Source organism: Mizuhopecten yessoensis, unplaced genomic scaffold (assembly GCF_002113885.1).
Source record: "Mizuhopecten yessoensis strain PY_sf001 unplaced genomic scaffold, ASM211388v2 scaffold716359, whole genome shotgun sequence".
In the NCBI taxonomy this organism is placed as follows: Eukaryota; Metazoa; Mollusca; class Bivalvia; order Pectinida; family Pectinidae; genus Mizuhopecten; species Mizuhopecten yessoensis.
Window position 1 is genome coordinate 1,312,601 of NW_018480077.1, and position 22,477 is coordinate 1,335,077.

General features: G+C 34.2%; 1 protein-coding gene across 2 annotated transcripts in view; it reads left to right on the plus strand.

Annotated features, from left to right (window-relative positions):
• LOC110443744 (E3 ubiquitin-protein ligase TRAF7-like) overlaps positions 1-16,208 on the plus strand; it is a 19,230-nt gene extending 3,022 nt beyond the window's left edge. The window contains exons 2-15 of one of the 2 annotated variants that reach the window (XM_021488131.1): positions 654-766; positions 1,267-1,413; positions 1,616-1,722; positions 2,034-2,155; positions 2,831-2,970; positions 4,301-4,394; positions 5,628-5,769; positions 5,979-6,083; positions 6,579-6,656; positions 7,554-7,640; positions 8,125-8,260; positions 9,040-9,188; positions 9,979-10,098; positions 11,126-16,208. In XM_021488131.1, coding sequence (XP_021343806.1) covers positions 654-766; positions 1,267-1,413; positions 1,616-1,722; positions 2,034-2,155; positions 2,831-2,970; positions 4,301-4,394; positions 5,628-5,769; positions 5,979-6,083; positions 6,579-6,656; positions 7,554-7,640; positions 8,125-8,260; positions 9,040-9,188; positions 9,979-10,098; positions 11,126-11,173 — 1,588 coding nt within the window. In that variant the 3' untranslated portion in view covers positions 11,174-16,208. Of the gene's footprint in view, positions 1-653; positions 767-1,266; positions 1,414-1,615; positions 1,723-2,033; positions 2,156-2,830; positions 2,971-4,300; positions 4,395-5,627; positions 5,770-5,978; positions 6,084-6,578; positions 6,657-7,553; positions 7,641-8,124; positions 8,261-9,039; positions 9,189-9,439; positions 9,589-9,978; positions 10,099-11,125 lie in introns of both variants that reach the window. The other variant, XM_021488130.1, reaches the window with a different exon arrangement.
• The last annotated feature ends 6,269 nt before the right edge of the window (positions 16,209-22,477 follow it).

Below are 22,477 nucleotides of genomic sequence, written 5' to 3' on the forward strand. Positions count from 1 at the left end.
CCCTTTCCGGTTTGTACTTTACACAATCCAAGATGGCGACCATCACTAACTCAATACACACGCTATTTCAGCGTTGTCAAATGCAATCATATGTGAGTAAATTAATTTATAATAGATGTAATAAGTGTTTGTTTTGTTAATCCAACAGTAGGTACCTCAATTAATCACCTGTTGACCATGCTAAAAGGATCCGGTGGTAATTGCTTTAGGCTCCAGTGAGCACGCTTGCCGGACACCTGTGGGCTTGTCGTCCGGTCCCCCTCCCCACTAATTACAGCCCCCCTGTGGCAATACGCCTATCGTGCAAATGATCATGACCAGTGGGGTCATTGCTGGACTTGGGTCAGCCGTGTGATTTAATCAGTGTCAATTTCTTGCGTAAAAAGATCACCTTCAGTACAAATAACAAGGTGATACGGTTCACAGTCTAAGGTGATACGGGTCAATTAAACTGATACGGCAGGGAGGATTTCAAACTGAAGCTGATACGGAGCCGTATCAGCTAAATGGCCTGGGGAGAACCCTGCTTTAGGAACTCTATCTAAATCAGAGATTTATAGTCTATCGTTATAAATCTCTGATTCAGATCGAGTTCCTACAGGAATTAGTATAGCCTTTGGTTGTTAATGATCTGAAACTTGTGTTTGTTCCAGAATTGTTGTTGGACAGATTGAAGACTTGCTAATCCACTGTCAGTATGGGCTGACTGAGACTGATGGTGACCATTCTCCAGACCCCAGTGGCTGTCAGGAACACATCGTTCTCGGTCAGTTACCACAGTTATAGATATTCTGCATTAAAGCTAACAGCTCAGGAACAATTTTTACATAACCTTTTCCTTTGTGTTTGTAATGTATATGTATGGAGATGTAAAATTCTGTTCAAAGCATGACAAACTTAACAACAGGTTTGATAAAACTTTATGCGTTTGTATATACAAAATATAATGAAATTCATAACTAACATTACATATATAATTATATAGAAGTACAGTATGAAGATAAAAAATGAAAAAAAATGAATTTTGTAAATTTCCTGATATTTCCCAAAATTCACATTTTCATCTTTTATTTTAATGACATGTAAACTAATCATGCTTTAAACAATTTAATTGTACCAATAACATAATTGTGCCCAGAAATTCATATGCAAGGAGACTTAATAGGTATATATTAAAACTATTTGATCCTTTGTACTTTAAATTCTCCATACTGTTGAATCTACTATATTCAATGTAAGTTATATTTTTTTTTTCTGTGTATATAGGAAACCGAGAGGAACATGAGGCTAACTGTGTATATGCCCCTGTCCCGTGTCCAAACAATTCTGGCCGGTGTGGGAGGTTTAGGAAATCAGAGCTTGACCAACACTTAGAGTTGTGTCAGTTCACACCATGCGGACACTGTGAAAAAGGTAACAGACTAATCCGACAGCCTGTCCATATATCTTCATATGTAGTTGACAGTGGAGTACCATAACAAAGTTATTAATTTCTCAGCATCATTTCAACAATGAGGCACTGTTTTCAGTTATTCCAAAAAATATTGACTAATACATTTTGATGTCAGCCTAGTATATGACCTTGTATTATTCAATAACATGTTTGGTTCTGCAGGATGTGAGTTTATGAGCACTGCTGAGGAAGTTCGCAGCCATGAGGACACCACCTGTGGATACAGGGGTCTTCAGAAGAGTGTCAGCTTCAAAGATTTCAATCAACAAGTAAATAGCTCATACTTATCATCATTAAGTGTTTCTTAATTAAGCTGGACAGTTACTGGAAAATTATCTCATAAACCATAATAATGCATATTAGAAGGTTGTCTGATAAACTGTAATGAAATCATGCTGGAAGGAATAGATAATGGAAAACGCTTTCTTTGAGGGAAACACACACATAGCAGACCTATGTATTTTATATTTCTGGTAATTATAGGTGAAGATTTAATCACAGCTCACATAATGGTTTTAACTGATTACTTAATATCGTTGACATATGTTGTTTATGTGTGACATTTTAATTTTTTTCACAGAACCGTGTTTTGGAAGAGAATAACAAAGAGCTGAGGGAGGAAGTAGGTTTGTTGACACAGCGAGTAGAGCTACTGGAGGGAGGGAGAGAGTACTTTCAAAAGCAACTCACATCCTGCACAAGGTATTAATATGTGTTTTAGCTAATCTGGCCTAAGTTGCCAAGTGAACTTATGCAATGTATAGCATCTGTCTTTCCAATGTCAATTTTTCCCTTTATGCTTCAACCAATTTTGTTCAAATTGATGACGTTGACCCACTTTATGTTTGCAAGGGTTAAATCCTGTTAAAATCTTTCGACAATTTCTTTTGAATAGCCAAGAAATCTGTTTTTGTTATGCTATTTTACCAGTAGAGTGCTTGGTTGAAGAACTGTAAATTTTGATCAAATGAATGACCTTAACCTAATTTCAGGGTCACAGGAAATGTGTTAAAAACATTTATATGACTTTTTCTGGGTAACCAATGGGCCTAGAATGGTGCAGGGCTGTTTGGCGTCTTGTTATTTATTAAAATATATTATTTCTGTTGTATGACATGGTTTGAAAATTTGAAAGTCAGTTGGTAGATTGAAAAGATATTACTCTGATGCTCAAATAATCTAACAGTTGGAATAATAGGGTAAGGTGTTCTATAGCCTCATCCTATTTTCCTTTAAAATTGAATCTAATACATGGTTACTATGCAATTATAAATGAAGTGATCCGGAGAATGTGGAGTAAATTACCAATTGAGCAAAACTTGGAAATGAGATAAGACTATGTAATATAGCAAAACTATGATATAATTTATTATACAGTAGCCTACTGGCCCTACAGCAGAAGTACGAAAATATCCAAGGATTGGTGGAACAGTTACTGAGTGGTGGACGAAATAGGCGATCGTCAGGGTCTCCAGGCAACTCCCAGGATGTGGTCAGGCACCGCTCAAGTAGCTCAAGTATGTAATCATGTCACACTGAGGTACAGGACGTGGTGATCAGGTTTTATTGTAGGATAGTTTCATTTGTCATCATTTCTGAAAGGAGACAACAATATTATACTAGGCTACATTCGCTTATCCCAGTTGAAACGGTACGTGTGGCGCAGAAATATTCCATGATAAACGAACGCACTTGGACCATTTTATAAGCAGAGCTAAAAATGCACAGTTTCAGAGAATAAAAACAATGTATCAAGAATAATATGCCCTTCTTTCATCCGTTCACTTAACTACATAACGTATCTTAAAAACTACATGTGACTTGACATTGTTTTAGAAAGAAATAACGCATTTTAGTTTCGGTCAGGTACGTCTGGACCCCTCAATCTACACGTGCCAAATTTTCCTGAGGTCAGCCTCGGTTCAGATCTGTGTCTGTCGTTTTCTTCTCAAGTTCAACCGGTTCAACCGTTTCAACCAGATACGCGAATGTACCCCTACTGTAAAACACCATGCTGTTGCATGTACAAATGAGTAAGACCTAGAAGATTGTCAATGAGTTACTGAGTAGGACAAAGAAAATCATGTAATTGATGATGTGTTAAGGAATCCAATGTTTTTTTATGAAATGGGGAACATGAAATACATAAAAGATTGTTAGATTAATTTTTTTCTGAATATTTTGCACACATGGTTAAACGTTACAAAAATTGAGTGGTTACATGTATAAGTGTGTTTAAACCTCTGATGCGATTGTTCCTTGTATACCAACTCAAGAAACATTTCAGCAACAATTAAGTAGAACCAGGGCACCATTTCGTTTACATGTAACAACCGCAAAGTATATTTTCCAAATTGTTTGTTGCCTATATTAAATTAACCAGTTATGTCATTCAACTAAACAAGTGCACCATCCATATGAATCACCTGCTATCCAACTGTTGGTGCTCATTAAGTAAATTGAATAAAAAAATCTATTTGCTGTATAGTGATCATATCTGGTTGGGTGTGAGGTCTAAAGCTTTTGACAACATTTACTCAGGGTAGACATTATTACTGCCTGCTGTTTTTGTAGGAGGGGTTTGACTTTTGGCCTTAAATCAACTTTTGGCATTAAATCAACTTTTGTCGGGCCCAGGAGTAACATCTTATAAATAACTGTTTATTGTTCATTTTAGGAAAAACCCTTGGTAAAAGCATTGATTTTCAGCGTCCAATCTAGTGTTGTATATTCATATTACTATAAATTAGAATAAGGAACAGTTGAAGAGGTACCTTTGGGAAGTTGCCACTTTTCTTACATAAATAACAAGAGTATACTGAGATGTATTGTATACTCTATGTTCAGGTACAGCATTGGTGATTAGGTCCCGTCCAGGATCCCCAGCCAAGGGCGAGGATTGGCAGATGCCTTTCCAGTTCAAGTGTATAGGGACATTAAGGTAAGAGTCGGCATAAAATCTAAATTTTGTTATATATAAAAGCACACAGTCAATTAAATGATATTTCCATTGTGGCAGGGAAAATGAACAAATGTTAAATTAAAGTATTGAGAAATACATGTAGGTAGGAAGTAGATGTGAACCTCATCTCTGACTGGGATTTAATCAGTAACAACACTGAATGGTGATGTCATTGTATTTCTAATGTTGTATAGCCAGAAATGTTTTAAAATATATGAGTACTTACGTTTCATTATATTTTTACAACTTCGGTATTATGCCACAGAATACAAATTCTGTGAAATGGTTGAATAGAACATGGAAGTTTCATACATCGATTAAGTGCTGTAGATGTTAATGGAAGAAAAATATTAATTAAGTGTTGTACATGTTAATGGGAGAAAAATATTAATTAAGTGTTGTACATGTTAATGGGAGAAAAACATTAATTAAGTGTTGTACATGTTAATGGGAGAAAAACATTAATTAAGTGTTGTACATGTTAATGGGAGAAAAACATTAATTAAGTGTTGTACATGTTAATGGGAGAAAAACATTAATTAAGTGTTGTACATGTTAATGGGAGAAAAACATTAATTAAGTGTTGTACATGTTAATGGGAGAAAAACATTAATTAAGTGTTGTACATGTTAATGGGAGAAAAACATTAATTAAGTGTTGTACATGTTAATGGGAGAAAAACATTAATTAAGTGTTGTACATGTTAATGGGAGAAAAACATTAATTAAGTGTTGTACATGTTAATGGGAGAAAAACATTAATTAAGTGTTGTACATGTTAATGGGAGAAAAACATTAATTAAGTGTTGTACATGTTAATGGGAGAAAAACATTAATTAAGTGTTGTACATGTTAATGGGAGAAAAACATTAATTAAGTGTTGTACATGTTAATGGGAGAAAAACATTAATTAAGTGTTGTACATGGTAATGGGAGAAAAACATTAATTAAGTGCTGTACATGTTAATGGGAGAAAAACATTAATTAAGTGTTGTAGATGTTAATGGGAGAAAAATATTAATTAAGTGTTGTACATGTTAATGGGAGAAAAACATTAATTAAGTGTTGTACATGTTAATGTGAGAAAAACATTAATAAAGTGTTGTACATGTTAATGAGAGAAAAACATTAATTAAGTGTTGTACATGTTAAACGAAGAAAAGCTGCATTTTTTCTGTAAAATTGATTGTATTCGTTTTTCTCTGATCTGTAGGGGACACAAGGACATTGTGTGGTGCCTTGCCACTCAGCGACAGAAGTTGTGCAGCTCTGGAGCAGATGGTTTGGTGAAGGTTTGGGACATGGAGACCCTGGCCAAGGGCTGTATCAAGACACTGGAGGGCCACAGTAAAGTGGTACGACATGTTTTACCTGAAATAAGCAGATGGAAAATGTTAAAATGAAAAATAATCCTTTATACTGATTTTCTCTGTATGATCTGTCATTAAGTGTTTCATGTTTTTGTACTAAGTTCTGTAAAACCAGGTCATTTTGAAATTTTACTCTATGGAGTATTCAATGGCATCATTGCTAGGCAAAGTTAATATCAGTATTATGATGACAGGTCCACACGATGGTTGCCAGTGGGGACATTTTATACACGGGAGGCGGTGACATGTCCATCAGGGCGTGGAACATGGAGACACTCACACAGCATTCAAGCGTTGAGGTAAGAAGAAATCACACAAGCAGTTGTTTAATTGTTTTATAATTATACCTGTTGGGTTTCTGACACTCTTATCGGGGGCAAGTGTTTTTCATGATCAGACGCACCGCTGCTTCAATCATATCATAAAAGATATAAATAAAACCTGAAAAGATCAGAAAAACTTAAAACATTAGAAATCAAATCATTATCTCTCCTTTAGTAAATGAAAACTGAAGTAAGGTTATGGTTAAAATGCATGGGGGTAATCAGTTGGTTTACACTATTTGTTGTAATACATATTTCTAGTTTTGCCACTTTGCTAAGTCAAGTGTGAAACGCATGTAAAAATGGGTGAAAGATTTTAATTGACATGTACATTTGAATGGGATATGGATCGTTAGTGAGGGATATTATTATCATATAACAATAAATCATTGTGTTGATGGGTACCTTTAGATGTTACACGACATCATGTTGCGATATATTTACTGGTAGGTGTTTACCTCCTATTTTCAGAATGCGCATGACAACATTATTACAGCCATGGTGTTGGTTGGTGACTACCTCTTCTCTGCATCACATTCCCTCATCAAGGTTTGTTGCAATTCCTATAGACCTTGTTAAGATTGTTGATTATTTACAGTGTTTCACAAAATTTAAATTCACAAAATTTAAATTCACCTATTTAATAGCTATTTGTTGCAAAAAAAAGTTTTCTCCATTAAATTTAAAAATTGTACTGTAACTGGTAGAATCTGTACAAATTACAAAAAAATCCCAATGATATTAAAATGCTATAAAGAAGCTAGTAGAATCTTATAAGATCACAAGAAAGTTAAAATGAACATTCCAATTAGCATTCTCAATTGTCATTGAAGCCAACTTTTGAATACTGAAGATTTGTTACAGAACCTCTTTAAATTGCATATCTTAAGCAATACTATGTGAATCTGCTATTTAGAAAACATGTCCACTTCTCTGACAACCAGTTAATTAATTAGAGAAAGCTCAAACATTTGAGAGATCTGCTGATTAAAAAAATTGTGAGGACAGAACATTCTCAGAGAGAAATTGGGGAAATATTTCATAGCTTATGAGACAAATTGTGATAACAAAATGAAATTTCTGTTCGGTTATTTTGTTTTAAATTTGAATGTTATTCTTTCAAGGTAACAAAACCAATTCTTTACTTAATTTTGCATTGAGATGAAACACTCTAGTCTAGTGGTAGGACGCCGGGCTCATGACCGAAGGGTTGCAGGTTCGAGTCACATCACAGCACTTTGTTGTATCTTTGAGCAAGATACTTTACTCCGCTTGTTCCAGTCTACTCAGCTGTAAATGAGTACTTGGTTGGGAAGTGCTAGAATTAATGAATGCTAGATGTGAGCACCGAAATGGCAGCACAAGCTGTATGCTCCCCATAATTTCTACGAAAATCACTGATTTTGTTTTACTCTTGTTTCTGATTTGTTTATGTTGCTTGTTTAGGTCTGGGAAGCGAAGACACTGACACATAAACACACTATATCAGGATTGCACCATTGGGTGAGGGCGCTGTGTCTAAACAAGGCAAAGGTCAGTATTACTCAGGTTTTAAATGTTGCTTCCTGATCAGTCTTTGCACCAATGAATTGCACTTTGTCAAACTATACAAATCTTATATACGGGTATATAACCTTTTAACTGTTACAATCAGTGGAATTTTACATCACCTTTTCCCAGATCTAACAAAGCTATACGATGACATGGTTACCAGGTATCCTATTTTACTATTGTAGACATCACTGTACCCAGTTTGTTGTCATCTGTTGGAAGAGCAATACATTTCCTACCTTATAATTACTTATGTTTGAAAATCTGAATGTTGTCATGACGACAGCTCAGCTAGTGGGACGAAACATGTAAACTTGGATTTAAGTTGCTTATACACTGCAGTAAATGTTGCCATTGACGTCTCTTCCATTTAATTTATATTTCATTTAAATTTCATAATTAGTTTTATGGAGACAGTCCTGACAACACCATATAACACCATATTCTGTAATTTGTGTGGTTACAGGATCGCCTGTACAGCGGATCCCACAACACAATAGATATTTGGGACACGACAGGGACCTTTGACCTAAAGGGGAAGATTGACCACGCCTTCGGGTCAGTGTACTCTCTGGCCATCACACATCAGTATGTTATAGCAGGTACGGTCAGCATACAGTGGACATCATTGTTCAAATGTAGATACATGTGTCAGTCCCTGCTCTATTTGTAGGATAATTCAGCCGCAGTAAGCAGTGTGAGGTTTAGAGTGTTCAAACCCTGGTGTCCTGGTAAGTGCAGGTTTGACTTCCTTTATCAGGGGCAACTTACATTGGCCTCTGAAGAGAGTCTTAAAATAACTGTATAGAAATATTCATCATAGAGTTTGGGTAAAACATGTGTGTATGTAAGTAAGATGTAATGAAATATAGAGTTTCTGAGACAGACTTTCTTGCTATACATATATTGGTATACCTCCTACTTTTCTTTTGCATAAGAAATATACAAGTCAGTGTACTATTTGTTTTTTGGTAATTTAATTACTACATGCAGTTTTTACATACATTGTATATTCTGTGGCATTTAAATTTCAAAGAGGTTTTATACTTTTGGCATGAAATGATATGCAATATTTAAACATAGTGAATTCATTGCACTTTAGAGAGCTTGTTAAGACACTATTAGGTCATGGTGTTTTACAAAATTCAAACCTCTTGAATGGAATTGAAGCACAGCTATATATAGTTATGTGAAGACCAAAGCTCTTAGTCTTGTTTCTTATTTTTAAAGCCAGTTACAATTTAAGGATGTTCTCTAATGGGACAGAAAAATGGTATCAATTGATCAGGTTCATAATTGAAGCACCTGTAAATTGAATGTTTCGATTACCATATTTGGAGTTTGCATTAACGAGATTGTCGTTATGTTAACATTTGTTTAGGTACCTACAACCGACTCATACAGCTGTTTAACATCGAGTCACATGATCACATTGGGTCATTCAAAGGACACATCGGGACGATATGCAGTCTTGTAGCAGCGCCCTCCGGGAGATTTTTGTTTTCTTGTTCCACAGACCAATCCATAATGGTGAGGGATGTCCTGCATGAATTAGCCGATCAGAATCACTTTTACAGCATGTCAGTGGCTTTCTTTAGATTCCTGTTAGACTGCAATTCTTCAAATCTAGCAGACGGCTGAGTAATTGATAAATTATTGTATATTTGCCCCCGCACTAGGATTTGGACCTGTGTCCTCCGCACTAGGATTTGGACTTGCGGTATAAAAATACATCAGAAACTTTTGATAAAATTTGATGTATCTGTTTTAATCTTTGGTAGGGACTTACAACCAGAACATTCAGGTGTTTGATGTAGAAACCAAGCAGCATACCAGGTCTTTCCAGGGCCACATCGGGACAATCAACAGTCTGATTACCTCCCATTCTGGCCGATTTCTCTTCTCCTCCTCTATTGACAAAGCCATACAGGTGATTCTGATGCGCTAGTAAAATATCACTTTTCCATTAGAATATTACATTGCTAGGTAGTTTATACGGTAATAAATTTGTATGAATGTTCTTCTATTTAAAAGTATGTTGTACATGTATTTTGTAAAATACGTTGGGAGTTGTATAAGTTTTCATGGTAGGCTAGTCAATTCAGTATGATTTTGACCTGTGAGTAAAATGTTTACTTGTTTTATATTTTTCGGTTTTGAACTAGTTTCATTTTAGTTTTATTTCCTTCAGTTATTACACCATTAACTGTGAGATGAGAATGTAATACTTCTGGTCTAGAAAATGTTTGTTCTAGCATTTCACTAGCTATTCTGATAAATTGCTTATGCAGTCATTGAAACTAAATATTTTATGTTGTAGATATGGAGCCTTGAGCTGATGCTTCCGATCCAGAACCTGAAGCGTCACGAAGGCAGCGTCAACACCCTCATACTGCTGGGAGACTATCTCATATCAGGCTCGGAGGACCATGAGATCAAGGTAGGAAAAATGGAATTGATTAAATATCCAACATAATTACAGAAAGGAAACCAAATAAAAATTATATTTTAGGTCATGTTCATTTTCGTAGGAATAATGTGAGATTGATACAGGTTTAAAGTCGGGTACCATGGTACCTTTCATTAAGTATCGTATTAAGGTACATGTGATATAAGTATCACGCCTCTGTACTTTCTGACTTTAATGCATTACATTCGGCCATTTACTACTCCCTAAGTAAAAACTTCTGAGTCAAATATAATGCCTCATTCAAACTAGGTTAGTGTGCGGTATACCATAGTAAAAGTTAATAATTGTCTAGAAACCCTTACTGGGTAATTTGTTTCACAAAAACATGTATTGTATATGTCTGAGTTTTGTTATATCAAAAGGCATTAGGATCCAAGAGAAAAAAGGAACAGAAACAAACTTTTATAAAAAAAAATAGCCAAAAAAAATATTTCACTAAGGATACTGTAAAAGTGGAAATGTTCGAGGTGTGGAAATGTTTGCATTTTTCGTGTTGAGTAAATTAGCGCTAAAATAACGACATGGAAATTGATGGAAAATTGATAGATTTCAGAACTATTTCCAACGTAGCAAAAATTTCCCACTTTTACAGTACATATATTAGCATAGTAAGGGAGGTAACTTTGCTAAAATATTTTTGAAAAATAATAAAATGAAAATAAAATGAAGTTCATAACATTTTTGAATGATATTTGAACAGATGATTGCAAAAATAAAATTCAGGAGTTTTCTTCATTTCAATATCAAATCCCCTTCAAATCAAGACTCTTTGAAAATCTCCCACAATGTGATCAGTGCAAATCAGTTATTGTAACAGTATTGTCCCCTGTTGATGTGAGGTCATTTCTATTGTCGATTGCATGAGCAAGTAGAACAAGTAATATTTAGTAGTTTTGTCAAGTAGAAATGAAAATGTTGCGAAACAACCGCTGATGGGACTGAAAACTGATTTTCAGATAAACAGGGTTTATTCTGATTTTTCTGCTCTTTTTTTCAGGTTTTCAAATACTTTCAGATGCAGATGGGTTTTGCACTGCAGACATAGAAAAAGGAAAACCTTTGGTGCATAGCCTTAACAGGCTCTACAGAGATCGAGGTCAACACAGATTCCTCAAAGGTCAAGGTCAACGTAGTTGATAGTGACTTTATGTGTATTGCTGAACAATGAGTTTATCATAGCAATAAACATGGTAAAACTTTGTCTTCCACGGTCAGGAACGTTTTTTCAAAATGTCCTGGAATTTGTTTTTTGTGAGAAATATTGTCATTTTACTGTGTCAGTACAGAAGTAATCCAAAATAGGAGAGGTATGTGATTGACTCGGTTGTGCTTGAGAAAGCCAAGTTCAGCTTGGCTTATAAGCTTTTCATTTGTCACTGTGCTCAGCGACACTAGGATAAGGTCAGAATAATAAGTTACTGTTGTTTGGTAACTGAAACAGATGTAAACTTGAGGGCTAACACATGTGAAGGACTTATTTTCATATTTGATGGCCCCCCCCTGAAAAGCTTTTTAGTTTTCTATAGCACAATTTTATCATGTACAGCAGGACTGTATTTTGTATCAAGTACTTGCTACAAAAGTCTACATATTCTATGTTCAGGTTTATAATATATATTAATACATATATGCTTGTTAACATGTTACAGTTAATGTTTCGATAGCAAATCTAATGTGATATGTAAGATTCTGTTTAAGTATTAAAAGTTTTCCTTTCTGTGTCCTAGTACAATAAATCAACATTTTCTGTACGATTCCATTAACAGTTCATATATATACAGCTAATTGAGTTATAGGTAAATGAGAGTATGATCCCTCATGTTCCCTTCATTCATACACCACTTCACAGTTTCCTTTTAATGTTGAATAAGTAATTAGTGTCACTGTAAGCGTTCTTATTTCAGCACACTCAAAGTTAAGCGTGTTGTCAAATTTTAACTGATTAGTGCATTGTTGAATTGATGCATCCACAAAAAACAGGAACCACTATTGGCGCAATCATAATTGTCTAACCACCACAAAGTGGAAGCAAGACTAAGGTGCTGCTTTTCCGGCTGAGTCAACATTAATTTTTTGCGTTGAAGTTAGTTTCACTGAAAGTATAAGTGCTAGACCAACCAAACTTAGACCCTAGATGTGTCTTAGGTAGTACATCTCAACCCATGCATACAATGCTGAATGCAGCCTTCCTTTCATGGCCCATTGACTTTGTCAGCATCTCCATCAACATTAAGTTTTGCATTTAAGTTAGTTTCTCTGATATGTGTATTGATGGTCAAAGTGGGGTATAGGCGAGACATATCCATCTGAATGGCTTGTTTTGAATTTTAGCTCCATAGTTTAAATGTGAAAAGCTCTAAATTAAGACTAATGCTTAAAGAATGCTAATCTACAAATGCTCCTTTTCATTTGAATAATATCAACTTTGTGAAAAATTTGACATCAGAGTCAGTTTTCTAGTTTTCACATATTACATGGAACATGTAAGTATACGATTGTTGACAGATGATGGATGTTGCCTCAACTTGCCTTTGTTCCATCTCTGATTTATTTAACTGTCTAAACCTATATAACAGTTTATTTACAGTTATGTCCTAAACAGAAACATTGTTTTTGTCACCATCAACTCCCATCTCCTACATATCCAACTATAAATATGCAATATTGTTTTGTGACATAATTGTTTCACGACATCTGATTATGAGATTATAATGACAATGTGATCTGCATCTGTTTGATAGTATTGTGTTGTAGAGGGGGCCACACTGCATGATTGGTCAGTGTTCCGGCAAGGTCATAGTTTAGAACACACAGACGGTGGGATATGACTGTGCGAGCAAAATTCTAAAACTATGTAGGTATAGACAACTCCACCAGCATTAGATATTATGGGTTCTGTGTTGTGTTCAAGTGATAATGACTCCATGAATGATCCATTGAAAATACTGAACCATAACAAGCAGAGCATCCAACCATAGATAGTATAGACCATGTTGATTCTAAATGGTGACCACCAGACAATTAACACTCCAAAAATCCTATTTTGCTCTGGTTTTGAAAAAAATCCAAAATAAACCATTTTGCATATATGTGTACATGTATCATCAATCTATTGTGATGTTAATGAAATACCAATGTTTGATACAACCAGGGTGTTGCCATAAACTTTTGGATTTAAGCCTCAAAGCAAAACGTATTTATATTAGGCAGAATGGTTACTTTGAATATAACATTTTCTTGAGTAAAGCCACTCAGGCGAATCATGATTAATACCGTGAAAGTCTTTGTTGAGCCTAAAGCTTACCAGAAAACAATATCAGGGGATCCATCACTAGTTCTGTCCTTATTAATAAATGACCAATCAGGGTTCAAATGGACAAATTATTTTGAATGTGATATATTGAAAGAAGCATTGATCATATCAACAGATGTATGATAAAGAAGGTTGTTGCTATGAGCGACATATAGGTTGATATTAAATTATTTAATTTGAACCAATGTTTGTTGAAGATGGTCACCATGGATCTATTGACACTGGTTAATAGGATCTTTGATAAACAATTATTACATTTTAATCACCTGTCTAACTTTGTTTTATTTATATGTATTATTAAGTAAATACCTCAGGGTCTTTATCTGAATTAATTAAGGTTAAAATGTGATTGTATGTTTTACTGAAATAAAATTAATCCCAAGCGCTTTCTACAAATATTCTTCATGAATCTGCTTTTTAATTTTTATGCTTTTTTAAATAGATTGTTATAATAGCCATTTACATTATGTTTGTCCAGTGTTAAAGGCCCGAAATCACAAAACTTGTCTATATTCAGAACTTTACTGCAAGGATCTATTTCCTCAAATGTTAGCTGAATTAGAAAAAAATATTATGTTAGGAAAACACTGATCTTGACTTGAAACAGTGGAAGAGTTGCCAGAAATATAACTGTCAGCAATTAGAGGAAGTGCATCGTCAGAAACCCACATTCGATTGTACAGTACTAGCATTTATAGCAGTACATGTATTAGCAATAATATTAAAGTTCAGAAGTTTTGTGATGCCGAGGCCATATATGACTGGCTTACAATCTCTGTATTGATTTATTAAAATCTAAATTGGTACAGCATTATAATACATGTAAATAAACAATTTTGTACTGTTTATTTTGTTGGAGAAAATATAACATTTATTTTTGAACTTTTCTTTGGTTGTATTAATTACTGTACTTCACATCATTTACTGCCATTGATGATTCATCTGGCCTCGGTTGTTCAAAGATTGGTGAACCTTAACCAGTGGTTATTGAAAAATTCAAATTGTTTCCAATAAAAGTATGGTGTCTCGAAGCATAATCTACTCAAAACACATCAATCTGATCTGTGTAAACATATCCATAGCAGTGAAATGATGACGGATGATTTTGATTTTGTTGTATTTGTATTTAAAATTCCCCCTAACCATTGGTTAACTCTACCCAACCTTTGAGTAACTGAGGCCAAGTGAATAAAGCCTTTTACATCTTGTGTTTAACGGTCATGTATCAATGTGTTCATTCATATAAACTCATCTTTAGTTAATCTATTAAAAGGATTTTAAACAGAGATAAATGTAAAGGTTGATCTTAGTGATCTGCTCAATTAGTTATTGTTTAAGGATTGAATGTGTATTTGGTGGCTTGCATGGCCTTATAAAGGGATTCCAAAGTGACTTGCGGGTAAATTTAGTGAGCATATCATTACCACTTGTTTTGTCATTTGTTTAAACATCCGAAATATACAAGCTGTTTTCATCGGTCAGAGTCAACTGAAAATGAAAATATATTTAAAAAAAAAAGACACTAAAAATCGATGTATTTCCTTTGCTATTCACGGTCCATTGGTGACTCCTGAGGACTTCTAGGTTATGCTTCAATGACATTTACATGTAATAGTTCTGTGGAATGTTAACGAGGAGATTTGTATCTATATGTAGATGCTGTTATAGACTGATGTGACACGGTTACCATATAAAATGCAATAGATCTGATATTAAATATACGTACGTATTCAGCAGAGTGAATTAGATGTCAATATGAACATCAAACAATACTCATTGTTAAGTTGAACATTGTATATATTTTTGTTGGCCATGATAGGGTTTCCTCAACCTGTTGTAAAAACATTGGAGCTGTTAATTTAGTCAACATTCTAACATTAAAAGGCTCACATTATTAGGGTCAGCATTTCTGAATTTATATGATTATTTATTTGAGTATTTACTTCATTATCAACCTTTTCTTTCAATGTTAAATTGGTCTTTTATTTATGCTTTAAATGCCAGTTATTGCACCGTTTTGACTAATTTGATCCTCCCAGACAATTAAATCCAACACAAAGTTTAATTCAAACGTATTTGTCATGAAGTTAATATATCACAATAATTAGACACACCACCATGGTATTGTACTGTTATTCTTGTTTATCTTTACCTGGTAAAGCATGACCATCCACACCTCAGCTTGACACAAACAAATCCACTGAAATGTCATTAATTTTGTGACTGAGAGAAAGACAAAGAGACATTAAGATTTGTGACCAAGAGGGAGATATAGATTTATGATGGAGAGAGAGGCATACAGATTTGAGACCGAGAGACATACGGAAATGTGACTGAGAGAAAGACAAAGAAAGATTGGGGATTGCAATAGAGAAAAGGGGAGGAGAGAGAGAGAAATTAGAGAGAGACTAAAAGATAGAGGTATTAGGACAGTATAAATCAAAATGCGAAAATTAATCTTATATATACATTAGATCATAATAATCCTCACATTTTCCAGAGATGTCATAGTAACATTAGTAGTCAAGCTGGTGGTTCTTATTTTGTTTCATCTGCTTTAATGAGTTTACTTGTAAGCATACATTTTGTTGTAGTTTATCATTCCAAATCGTTTAGAAATGCTATTTAATTTTTCATGTCTGGTCACATGTATGAGAGTATATTCATGTCAGGTACTAACAGTTTATGTCAGATAATGATTATCTGCCTCGAGTGATACTGCTTTAATGAAGATATTTTTTATATAATAAATCTTATAAGACAAATACATGTTTCTTCTGTTATTATTGTAGTTTACAAAAATATTGTTTCCCATTGAACAAATAGATTACTAGTAAATGTTGACACACTTAAGGACATGTTAAAACTACATAAACGGTACAAGTGTTGAGAGTAGAGAAACACTACGCACACAAAGAAGCATAGTGAAAAACATTGACCATCATATCAAACAAAGAAATATAGCTAATTTCCCAATGAGATAATGATATACAACATTTGATATAGCACCCCATCTAGCTACCATAAGCCACTCTAAAGCGCTTTACAGTACATAGATATACAATTAATACAATTAGCATATACGCGTTAACTACTAGTCCTATGCCACCTGGCTAATATCTCTCTTTGTGTGTATGCCTGCGTGTGTGCTGGAGATGTAATGTGTTCTGTTTGTAGTGGGACCATGCTTCCAATGGCATCATTTATAGTGCCACCTCACTTGAATGCTACAGCACAGATACCGCAACATCCACCCCAGACCATGTTATACTCCACTTAGGTTGTTGGAGTTGTGTGGGCAGGAGAAAAACACTTTCTCTACATATCCATGCGTACGACGACTTCAGGGATCAACCCCAGCCTCCTGCGTGGAAGGCCTGAGTGTTAACCACTCAACCAATCCGCCCGAATCATGATGACGACCATAGAACTTGTGCATCTTAATCTGCATCTTTGGAAACCCTGTGTTGCAAGTTTGTTCGTCAGCAGTTGAGATCTATCGTGAATATCATATTTGGAGCAAGTTACATAATCACCTGTAACAGTATATGTGAAAATCAGAGGTTGGGGAAGCCGCGATGCTACCATCAGTAGGGAAAGTTTTTGATTGGGAGATCAAAATTGTCCTTGATTCCAAGCTCAGTAGGGTATATATCAACATGATCCATTAACGAATTCCTCATTATTTAAAAACAGCACAGTCGATACATTTGAATGTGAAGGACTTAATTGGCTAGATTTTTGTTACCAGTTCTCTTAAGCTCATAAATAAATTTAAACCTCATATGAAAACAAAAACAAATCAGCCAGAAGATAGAGGGGGCACAGTTTGTTCCCATAGGAAAACCCAGTCTGCTTGAAAATGTTGGCACTAAACTTAATTCTCCTAACCCTATATTTATATCCCCGCTCTGATGATCATAAGAGGAGGGGATGTTCAAGAGTGATCTATAGATCTTCTAATTTTTCAAATTCCACTGCTGTTTCCAATATGACAGTAACCCTAGCCTGATCAATGGTACTTAAAACGGTGCAAATAGCATTAAGATCGATGTAAACTCCTGAGATGACCATTTGCTAAATTTGCACTATTGTTTAACATTTAACAAACTTTTTTGCTTTAACTACACCTTAACCTATAATTTAACAAGAGGCCCATGGGCCTTAACGGTCACCCGAGTTCTGATATATTTATACAAAGAGTTGATTTTTGTTTTTAAAACATGAACAGAGATATTATTCAAAGTGACAAAAAAAACCCAATAAAACCACCTTATTCAATATCTAGCATACAGATTTAAGACTGAAAAGTATTTGAAACTAGCACCTCTGATTCTAAACAAGGAAAATGAAGAAATTTTAGCACACCGACTCCTTTGGCCCCTAGGGGAGATCTGGCTCAAAATGTTCAAAGTATCAAACTGTCAACTCAGGGTTATAATTCCAATCAAGTTATCAACATGTAATATCCAAAGTATCATTTGCCAATATAAACCATAAAAAAAAAAACCCAGTCAATTCAACCCTTTTTGGCCCCACCCATTAGCCCCTGGGGGTCAGTCAGGGATGATATGTGCATACCATCAAACTGCACTCCAATACAGATAATGATAACCTAAATTGAATTACTTCCAATGGAAATTAAACAAATGTTGGTCCAAAATGTGATTTCCCTATATAAACTATAGTAAAATTTACCCCCTCCCCAGGGGGAACATGAGACCCCATAACAACGCAGTCATGAAATTCACAATTTTGGTAGAGCACCTTAAAACCCTTCCATCTATTTTTAAGAGTATTTGATTCTACCATTCTACAATATCTGGGTCTGGAGAAGATTTTGAAATTTCAGTGAATTTAACCAGTTATGGCCCAACCCATCAGCCCCGGTGGATCAGTCAGGGCTGATAAGTGCATACCATCAAACTGCTTTCCAATACTGATAATGCTAACCCAAATTGAATTACTTCCAATGGAAATTAATCAAATGTTGGTCCAAAATGTGATTTTCCCTATATAATCTACAGTAAAGTTTACCCCCTCCCCAGGGTCATGAAATTCACAATTTTGGTTAAGCACCTTAAGACCCTTCCATCTATGAAGAGTATTTGATTCTACCATATCAGGGTCTTGAGAAGAAGATTTTGAAATTTCAGTCAATTCAACCCTTTTTGGCCCCACCCATTAGCCCCTAGGGGTCAGTCAGGGCTGATTTGTGCATACCATCAAACTGCTTTCTAATACAGATAATGCTAACCCAAATTGAATTACTTCCAATGGAAATTAATCAAATGTTGGTCCAAAATGTGATTTTCCCTATATAAACGACAGTAAAGTTTACCCCCTCCCCAGGGTCATGAAATTCACAATTTTGGTAGAGCACCTTAAAACCCTTCCATCTATTAAGAGTATTTGATTCTACCATATCTGGATCTTGAGAAGAAGATTTTTGAAATTTTTGTCAATTTGACCCTTTTTGGCCCCACCCTTAGGCCCCTGGGGGCTGAGGACCATATAATTCACAATTTTTGTTGACCTTTGGCCATGGAAGGTTTCTGCAAAATTTCATTGAAATTGGTTCAGGGGTTTTGGAGAAGAAGTCGAAAATGTTACTTATGCAGGACCAAGAAACACTCAAACACACCATTAGTAACCGCTATTTTTTATTTCATTTTTGTTGAGATCAAATTCTTGAATCTCTCAAGCATTTTGTTAACTCCCTCCCAACCTGATGTATGTCAAATGTACATTGTCACAGACACAATGTTCTGACATGCTGTGTAACATAAATATATTTACAATAGAATATATAACTCATTCACCCCTGATATTTCATAATGAACTATTCCAACCTTTGAATTGGAAGAGTTCAAATGTGTCTTCAGGGGTGAATGAGTTAAACTGTTCAGGATATCTGAACAGAAAACAGCAAGCTTTAAAAACATGCACGATATATTGATCATCTGATGCTGTATATACAATCAAATATTACACAGTACAATTTTACAAGCAGGAAAAGACCAGTCTATTAACTTACTTCTGATAAGAATATAATGCAATGCAGTTGATTGATTTCTGAGAAATGAAACAAAAAACCCATTTGCAGCTTTGGCATCAGAATTGTAAGAAACTAACATTTATTATTTACAGTGAAGCTGTCCTGAAACCAGATCTGGATTGTTTTATATTAAGCTTTATCTAAAATCATATATTCGGCTCCTTTTTTTCTTTCAAATATTTGCAGATTTATTATTTGAAAACAGTCATGATGATCCAAAGACTAAACTTTTTTTTCTGATATAAATAGTTATATCAGTGTAAAAATTAACCTTCAATTGTCAAGATATGTAAATGAAGTTTGATAAGACTCCATCCTGAACAGTACCACAATGACAAAATTCTACAGTTTGTAAGCGGAATCAAAAGAACACTGAACTGTACACAAAACTGTTATTCAAACTCGTAATTCATTAAACTAGTGTAAAATAGGAACCAAGGAAAGATTTACATGGCGACTCGTGGAAAAGTACAAGGACAATATTCCTTCAGCTTCATTGACACCAACACCGTAGCAACCTCTACAAAATTACCTTCCCCATCACTGGCAGCTGGACCTCACTTTGATCCTCAATATTATATGCTTTATGCAACTGAACAGAGCGGGATTCAAATGTTGGATACTTTTAAATGTGACACGGACACTACCAGCTAAGGGCTGCATGAATTTGGTTACCCGAGTGTATTCCTATTTGGTATTTTTTTGTTAAAGAATGGACAGGTTAAATCTACCTCAATTGTGAAAAGGTGATAATAACTGTATCAATTGTCACGACTTGCTGTATGAAACAGCAATTGTATGTTTAAATTCTAGTAAAATATAAACAAATCCTTTCCCATTGAAGAGATACAAATTGGCTGCCTATAGAAGTCATGCATAAATTTCATTTTATACAAATTCTACAACAGATGATGGAGACAAGAAATTGTCTGTGAGTCAATGAGACTTTCTGTAAATAAATATAATCTCAATAAAACATAGATAGACACTAAAACCCATTTGCCATGAAACAATATCTCAAGTGTATGGTAAAATTATATCATAGCACATTTGTTGTTTATAACAAGCAGGAGTACAGCGACTTTTGTTTTGTTTTTTGTTATCTTAATTAAGTGCTTTCAAATACATAGGGCAAAAAGCGCTAAAACTAGGTTTGATAATAGAGTACGTTATAAAACAGTTATTGAAATAACGTTGTTTCAATAAAAAAACTTGCAATAAATGACAAAATTGCTTTGCAAATTGGTTGGATTAATAGTCAAACAGTTCGCATGAAATATTACAATATTTTACAAAACATTAAAAATTAATAACTTATTCCTTAAATTAATTAAATAAATACATGTTTGCTAAAAATGTGTATGATTTCTAATATGATTTATCTTATTAAAAAATGTATTGGCAGCTAAAATAGGTCAATTCTTATTGACTTGTTAGGAAATAAACTGTGTCTTTAGCCAACATTAAATAATGATAACCTCTCACATGTAAGTTACAATACAATGTTGTTGTGTGAAACACATTTTTGAAATTACACCTGTGCAATAATCTGTGACAGGGACTAGTCAGAAACAATCCGATTAAAACCAGATCTTTGATTCCACTCTCGATCCTCTACTTTCCAGTCAACGTAGAGTATCGGAATCGGAATCAAAGATCTGGTTTTAAACAGATTGAGTCAGAAATTTTATAATACATGTATGTGCAATATGAATTTTGATTGATTGGTGGGCTACAGAAACGCCAAACCATACTAAAGTCCTTTATGGAAATAATGAAATATATGCCAATAATAATTTTGCAATGACTGACTATGCAAAGAAATCTACAATGTCAAAAAGTCACAAACAAAAGCAGCTATTTTTTAAAGCATTGCTGCAAACAGAAATATATCGAAAAATGAGTGCATCATCATGAGGTCCTACTTCTAAATGCTTAGTATACATACAAATCTGACAGTTGATTATATACATTCTATCACATTCATGTCTTAATACAATATTTAACTGTAAAATTAAAAGATGAATAAAAAGCAAATCCAACAAACCTTTTAATAGCTAAAAAACGAAATATGTAGAATGTACATTTTATATGTGGCAGATATTGAACTTGACATTAGGTAAATGAAATTAAGTAAATTAAATGACTATTATAAATAAAATAATTTACATTAAATGCTTATATTGCACAAACCAGTATATTTGTAATTTTTACCTGTTGTAATTTTCTGCTTGAACACAATTCAGTTCATCTCACTTACTGTGGTTTTACATCAACTTTTGAGTTTTTTAACAAAGTATCCAACTGATTTTTTCCAATTGTTACCTCCTTCTTATCAAGTACAATTTATAGAGAAATACATTCAAATGTACCTTTCTGTTACCCAACTTTGTCTGGACAACTTAGTGATAAAAAAAAGTGATGCAACAACTGAAAATTTGTAATGTATTACGTTTACAGTCTCCTAAATTGTGATACCAAAGTAGGTTTAATTGACTGTATGTTAAAGATAAATGACGAACTACAACAGTTTTTCCTCTTAATAATGTTGAAATTTTTCATCTATGTTTCAATTATCTTTTAAACATTCTATTTATCATTATGTTGAAGAATACAAAATATTAGCTTGATAAACATATTTTGCCACAAGATTTACATAAAAACAGTTTATTCGAGAGATGATTTGCAAAACCGGTATGGGATTGAATCTGTCATATTTATAATAACCAATACAGTAAAATCATATTTGTTTCTGCTATCTTTACATGCAGCAAATAAAGAAACCTCTTTTTCTACTAGAATTAGTCAATGATCTGATTAAACAATGAGACATGCCATATCAACTTCATTTTGTGATTGAATATTTTTTTCAGATATCATACAACATTAAACCATCCACTGCAATATCGGGAAGGAGAAAATACATCCATACCACTACAGAAAATATCTTTTTATAATATACAAACGCCTATTTTTAA